The sequence below is a fragment of the Mytilus californianus genome, unplaced genomic scaffold (genome assembly GCF_021869535.1).
Source record: "Mytilus californianus isolate M0D057914Y unplaced genomic scaffold, xbMytCali1.0.p SCAF_3, whole genome shotgun sequence".
Taxonomy (NCBI): Eukaryota; Metazoa; Mollusca; class Bivalvia; order Mytilida; family Mytilidae; genus Mytilus; species Mytilus californianus.
In genome coordinates this window covers 23,492,085-23,499,480 of record NW_026262679.1, presented here as the reverse complement: position 1 = coordinate 23,499,480, position 7,396 = coordinate 23,492,085, and the positions used below count along the sequence as shown (strand labels likewise).

The window sequence follows — 7,396 nt, the reverse complement described above, 5'->3', positions numbered from 1 at the left end:
TTTCTAGAAATATAAAAATAAGAAGATGTGGTATGATTGTCAATGAGACAACTCTCCACAAGTGACCAAAGGACATAGAAATTAACAACTATAGGTAAAGCATATATATATAGAGATAAAAACTCAAACTTCTTCAAATTTACAAACATTTGATTTGTCTTAAAGATTTTAAGTTATCTAAATAGTAATACACGTATAGTTTTTTCCCATATTTTAACAAGTTTATATATCACTGCAATTATTTATTTCCAGTGTTCTTCTGCCCACATGTCTTTGTATTCTATTCGACCAAATCAAAACCATTGTATCTGCTTTCTACTTTTCAGCATTGTATTTCCTATGAAAGAAATATGTCTGTTTTATGTGAATTACCCAGTCGAGCAATGGATTGTGAAGAAGATGATATTACAGATTTAATATATCCGATTGACTTTCTTCAAAAGGTAAGCTGGCAAACTTGCACATACACAAACGGAACACAAATATTAACACAGACTTTCTATTTCAATTCAGTTTAGGATTTATTCGATTATAAGACATTGGAATCACAATGACCAAAATCGTCTTCTCCCTGTAACTTGTTTGGGAAAATAAATTTAATGTATCGTCTTTCTGTCAGGAATATGATGGGAGTTTGATGTGGTTGGTTCTTCTATTATACTGTCTGTCTAACCAATAGCCAAAGACCACTTCTTTTTGACATATAAAAAGTATCAGTATATTTTCACCCATGGTACAGGCGATTTCATCATGCCAAAATTAAATATTTTTTTCTTCCTTTTTTTCATAATTTATGCTGTGAGTTGCCTGTAACTATTTTAGCTATTTTAGCTAGATAGCTTGTAAGCAATATTTATATTAAAGAGTACATTCAAACATGCAAATGCAAACACCTAACACTTTAAATTTCGATGACGCCCAAAAATTTTAGCTTGTCGTTCAGTGAAAAATAATTTGCTTATTAACCATTCATAAATTTGTTTGTAGAACCCGTAAAATAGATTCGATCCATGTAAGCTTATCGATTCTTTGAATAAACTTATTCTAAAAGGTGATCAATTTAACACCGTAATAAGATCATGTATGTAAAGTTAGCGGTCAATGATCTTTGAATATTGTTTTTATCGGTACTAAAATTCAATTTGTTTTTGTTATCAATTGATTAAAACATAGTTATACAGTTTTTTAAATCTTTCGGTTTTCATCCTGTCGATACTTATATTTTGGCATTGCACAGTGTCATGTTTTCCTAGAATGTTCATGACGTCTCTATACTAAATCCATTGGATGTGTACTAATTGATATTTTGTCTTCGATACATGATATTTTTATTGGCTTTGAACTAGCTTTCAGTATAACTGCGAGTACTCTCAGATCGGTACTTTGTATCTTTAGTGTTTTGTTAGTTGCTTTATGCTTGGAATCGATCCGATGAGTCAAGCCCTTTTCACCTGATTGTTTTTAGTAAGTGCTTATGTTGTGCCGTTGCACTACTGTCCCAGCTTAGGGTGAGGGTTGGGAATCCGCAAACATGTTTAACCCCGTCACATTCTGTAGGTGTCTGTCCCAAGTCAGGAGCCTGTAATTCAGAGGTTGTCGTTTGTTTGCTGTAAGTAATATATGTTTTTCTTTTGTTGTTTTGTACATTAATCAGGTTTTCTCGTTTGAATTGTTTTTTTGTTATCTCGTGGCCTGTTATAGCTTGCTATGCGGTATGGGATTTTGTTCATTGTTGTAGGTCGTACGGTGACTTATAAGTGCTAACATCTACATCATTTGGACACTGGTGGGTAATTGACTCATTGGCCATCATATCATATCTCCTTTTTTTGTAAATATAAATATGTTTATCCTTATATATGCTTATCTTATGGCAGGTGTCGAATGATATAAAATATTTGTAGACGTCAATTCTGATGACTGACAATGTGGAGAATCTAGGTTTTTCTAGTTTCCGTTTTATGTCGACTGTCTTGACGGCAAACCCATAATGTATTTTCGTCATTTTCCAGGACAAGAATGGCAGTTTTAAAAGAAAAACAAAACGATCTTCGTTCATGTCATTAGATCTTGGTAGTTCTGTACGACTTCATCATGTTAAAAGATTTAAACAATCTTTGTCGTTCGGGGTATGTAAAAACTGTCTTAATTTAGTGGGTTTTTTTTAAATTATATGTAGATAGAAACTGATTAGATATTAAAACAACTTCTTTTATCATGAATTTATATCCCTTTAATATACATGTTTGTTAAGAAACTTTTTAATGTCATTATCATATTTTCCTATTCACATTCATGCATTAAACTGACTTTTACTTAAGTATAGTGTCCATTTTTCAGGATCAGATATATGATCAGATTATTGAATCGGAGGTTGTTGTAAATGAAACATCAGGCGACAATGATATGATAGGAGACGGAAGTCGAAGATATGCCCTTCGTACTATGACGGGGAAAAACTGTGACCTCAAGACTATCTCACATAATACTGTAAGTGTGTATACAATGCAAACCTGCTCATACTTAACAATTGTGCCCCCCTAAATACATGCACGTAATACAACAAAGAGGTAAAAGTTTCCCCTCGTTAAGCATCACGTATTATTACTACTATCAGGGCACTTGCTGGTTTTTCAGTCATTTTATATGGTGCGTGGTCGGATTTTAGATTGCCAATAGCATCGATGCACTACACGTCTGTTTCTAGAATAACCATACCATATTCAGATACGTTCGAGATAAACAGCTGGGGAAACAAAAAAAGAACAACATTTAAGACCACCGAACAAAAATAACCCAAACGATAGCAATCATTTGAGGTCAAGTTTGATCGAAGGAGTAACAACCGTTTTTTTAGTTCAGTTATTTTATTTTTATGAAATTTTTATGACAATTATCATGAAATTACTCAACTTCAGCAAATATTTAGATTGATTGATTGATTGGTGTTTAACGCCACTTCCGCACTATTGCTCTATTTCGTGGAAGTCAGCTTTTATTGGTGGAGGTAGACGGAGTGTCTCGAGAGAACCACCGACCTTCGGTACCTATATTAACGTTATATTCGTTACGACACTTGAAGACAAAGTCAAGCAATACCAGGCTGTATTTCTATACTGCACATGTTTGCAACCCTAATACTATTTTACTTTCAGGATTTTATCATTTCTATTAGAAGACCATTATTATAGCCTTTTTATCTAGGAGTACACAGGCTACCCAACATTTATTTGCATATTATATATTCAAACAAATTGTGTCAAAGAGTGTCAGTGATGGTCGTCCTGAACATGCATGAAATACTTGCCACTGAACGTTAAGTGAACAACAATCAATCAATCAATCTCAGTGATGTCTTTTAGCTCTTCTTCAATAGTATATTTAATCATCTTACCAGGTTTGTTGGCAGGACATTGCATTTAAAACTGACATTTGCAGACATTAAAAATGGCAGAGTTTTCTGTACAGACAAATCTAAATTGTATTGAACAAATGATAGATCAATGTGTCAATTCTATTGTTGAACGTGCTAAAGCTGTAACCTTTCAATCCTATTTTTGCAGATGACAGGCGTTATTAATGGTAGTTATGAGGAAGTTATATCCTGTTATCGTATCATTGACTGCAGGTATCCCTATGAATATGAAGGGGGTCATATCAAGGTAAGTACAAGGATGTACATATGTACCATTACGCAGTACGATTCAAATATAAAGGTTAATGTTAAATAATATGTGGATAATCAAAAAGTTTCAGTTATGTATTTACATATATTCCTACTACCAAAATTTCGGTATATATGAAAATTCCTGCTTGAGATAGACAAAAAAAGAAACGGTGATAGGATAGAAACAAAAAAGTGTATTAAAATGAGCATGGCAATCACACCTCACCTCCTTATTTTTATAATGAAGAATTACTACTTCCAATTACAATGTTTATATTGGTTGTTTGTTTGAGTTAAAAAAAATGTCAGTAAAGAGTATTCGACAATTGAAATCCTGAAGTATATTAGGAACTCCTTTAACTGAATTTTCTTTTTCTTTGTAGAATGCAGAAAATATTTATACCAAAAATGGAATAATAGAATTCCTTGAAGATAATTGTGACGTTGCAAAAAGACAGGTGCTCATTTTTCATTGCGAGTTTTCGTCCGAAAGAGGACCCAGGCTGTAAGTGTACGCTATATAAACCGTTAAAGTTGTCATATTTTTTCGATCGTATATGGTATACGTTGTGTAAATCGTTAAGCATCCATTGTTTCAATTTTCACCTTTTTTTTAACTAGTCTCCTTTTTGCTATTTATGATTAACCGATCACTTGGAACAAATAATGAAATTTTAAATATGAAATATAAATCTTTTAATTGTAGTTTTGGTCAAATTTTAAAATGTTAAACTCAAAAGTAAAACTTCGTCCTAAATATGCATGAAAATGTGTGTCAAAGCTATGAGAACCGTACTATTACTACTTCTGTAATTTTTCTCCTTCTAGTTGCCGATTTCTCCGTAGTAAAGACCGCCAACGAAATAACTACCCGCTTCTAACCTTTCCTGAAATGTACATTTTAGAGGGAGGCTACAAACAGTTTTACCAAAACCATAAGGTATAAAACCAGATTTTATATATGTGAATATATGAATCGTATTTAAATTAAAGTCTTTTCAAAAATACTTTGATAATTATTATTGGCATTATTGATACTACATGCCTTCGTTACTCTTTGTAATTGTCATTTTTATAACTATATTTTAGTTCCTTCTGTCAATTAGTCTCAGTATCTTGTATGATAAAACTGGGTGAAATGCAAGATTAAATTATGCAATGTCAATATTTGTCAATCTATATACAATTTGTAAATTAAATTGATGACCATTGTTGTCAAAAAGTATTCTCACGACACAATCTTAATCTTAATCCATAAATATTTCCTAGTAACACTAACACGACTAATAAATGTCTCTTATAGAATTATTTGAAAAATAGTTCAAAATGTTGTTTTCCGAACAAAATGCACTTTTTGCATAATAAAAATATTGAAACTTAAAAACTCATAAGAAATAATGACTTTGATACCAAACACAACATAAAAAGAAGAAAATGCTCAAATCCACAATTTCACGCATTTTCACATGACACATGACATTTTGTAAATAAAACGTGAATTAACCTTTTTAAACGTGCTTGTACCACTGTCGTCTTATTAACGTTTAGTAGTATATCTTGCGAATGATAGTAAGCAATCCATAATACACTCAGTTACTATTATAACTGAGAGATAATTTGTATAAAGTAAAGGGGATTATACCAGCAGCTCTTAAAGACTTTGAAGTTAGAACGATTTATGGCACTTCTGTTACTTAGAAGTATGAGCTACAATTTTTTTAAATGTTCCAGGAACTATGTGAACCGGTTGACTATTTGCCCATGCTACATAAAGACCATGTGGATGACATCAAACGATTCCGTTCTAAATCTAAATCGTGGACTGCTGGAGAGAAAAAGAGAATTCCTTTCTGTCTGTATTCCTGATGTCAGGACCTTACAACCAAGTGATCCCGAAGTTCGTTCACCTGAACTTCAAACCAAATGAAAGCAGTGCCACTAATCAGTGATTGGTCATTATCACCATAATCACTTGCTATCCAAATTAATGGTTTTATTCTTCAGTAATCGTATTATCAGAATACAAAAATCAGACACGCTGCTATATAAATATAGGGAACATGCAAGACTCGCCAATTCCGAGTCTGCTGACAAACTGTCTGTTATAGGAAGTTCGATTAGAAAACTTTTAAAGACAAGAAACGAGCTCATTTGATAGAATGAAAAAAAAGATTTAGCAGTTTCAGAGTCATGAAGCAATAGTTATGCCCTCACACTTTTATTTAATCATTTAATACAGTTTTGCTTTCAGAAATGTTTACTTTTACATTTTTCATACACAAGTACACTTTATATAAATAACGAAATTTCGAGATAAATTTGTTTTCAACTCTCTTTCACAGTCGTTAATTTTTCACAATACTAGTATACAATTTGTGTCTGACATAAATGGTCTATTTGTGAAAAAAAAACTGACTTGATAAAAAAACAAAATAAAATTAGGTGCAAAATCTGAAAGTTACATTAAAAAAGAATAATGTATTGAATTACAATTGAACAAAGTTCTATGTAATCCTGACACTTATAAAAAGTTGCCTTATAATAAGTTGCCTTACAATCTTGATTATGAATCATGTGTACCATAAGATAATTGGAAATCCAAACAGCTAATTGACAGGCACAAAAGATTAAAATAAAAGTTGGATTTCGATATAAAAACTTTCTATATGATCGTCAGTTTGACAATAGTCTTTTCAAAACAGTTTGTACCAGTGTACCATTTGAATACCGTCAGCAAAACGCCCTTCAAACAAATAAAACAAACTCAGCTGATTAAGAAGCATCAATGGCTTTCCTTAACCGTGATAGACAATCATCAATTTTATGAGAGATGTCTTTCGCTGTATTTGAATGAGATTTCGAAGGATCTCGTGAGATTTGCTGCTCACTTAATGTCCCATTGCTACCCTCCATGTTATATATATACCGATTGGAACGCTTTTTAAGTGGCCGTGTATCCATTGGTGTTGTGACCGGTCTCCCAGAGATTTTATTATGGTTTACATAATTATCAGAATGATCATTAGAATCTATCACCATATTTTTTGGACTGATTTCTGCGTCGGAGTTACTATTTTCGGAATCTATTTCAATGGCAGAATTGCTGTCATAACATTCCTCGTTTTCATCTCCTCCCAGTACGTTGATGGCATTTGTTATGCTGTTACCAAAACTGGTATCCATTTTATCATTTTGTCTGTTGTCGTCGTCCTGCCTTAAAAGTGTCAAGGCAATAGGTACCGGACATATATCAAAGTCACTGGGACAGTTAACAATCTCAGCTTTCTCTTCAACAAAAAATGTGTCAAGCTTCTCTGATTGTTCTGAAGGTTTTTGTTGCTGGTCATTTCTTAAGTATTGTTGCCAGCTGAAAAATATAAAAGTGTGAAATCAAAAGAAGACACCATACCATTTTGATTTGACATTGGTTTCTTTTATCAGAACAGATACATACATTTTTTTTCTCACAAAATCATACATATCTTCTAGTTTACACTCTCTAATTTTAGTAGATTTTGTGCTGACAAACTTCTTTTTTTCGAAAATATCATTTTTTGCTATGAGGATACTTCAAATGTAGATTGATCTGAAGATAAAATGAGTGCACATATCCACTTAGTACAACACAATTTTGACTTATAGATTCAAACAACTTCAAAACTCTAGAAAAAATGTTCCAAATATCAAAAGTAGGTTTATTAAATAAAAAGTATAAAACAACAACATTTC

The 7,396-nt window shown here is 32.3% G+C and overlaps 2 protein-coding genes across 2 annotated transcripts in view; one reads left to right on the top strand and one right to left on the bottom strand.

Moving 5' to 3' along the window:
• Positions 1–2,406: 2,406 nt before the first annotated feature.
• On the top strand, positions 2,407–5,718 carry LOC127734167 (M-phase inducer phosphatase 2-like). The gene is made up of 5 exons (XM_052243898.1): positions 2,407–2,490; positions 3,564–3,662; positions 4,051–4,172; positions 4,496–4,607; positions 5,399–5,718. Exons 1-5 carry the CDS (start codon positions 2,407–2,409, stop codon positions 5,531–5,533), a joined length of 552 nt encoding a protein of 183 aa, XP_052099858.1. The 3' UTR covers positions 5,534–5,718.
• A 121-nt stretch (positions 5,719–5,839) lies between these two features.
• LOC127734168 (uncharacterized) overlaps positions 5,840–7,396 on the bottom strand; it is a 43,429-nt gene continuing 41,872 nt past the window's right edge. Inside the window, exon 8 of the mRNA XM_052243900.1 lies at positions 5,840–7,034. Within this exon, the coding sequence (XP_052099860.1) occupies positions 6,440–7,034 (595 nt within the window). The 3' untranslated portion in view covers positions 5,840–6,439. The remainder of the gene's footprint in view (positions 7,035–7,396) is intronic.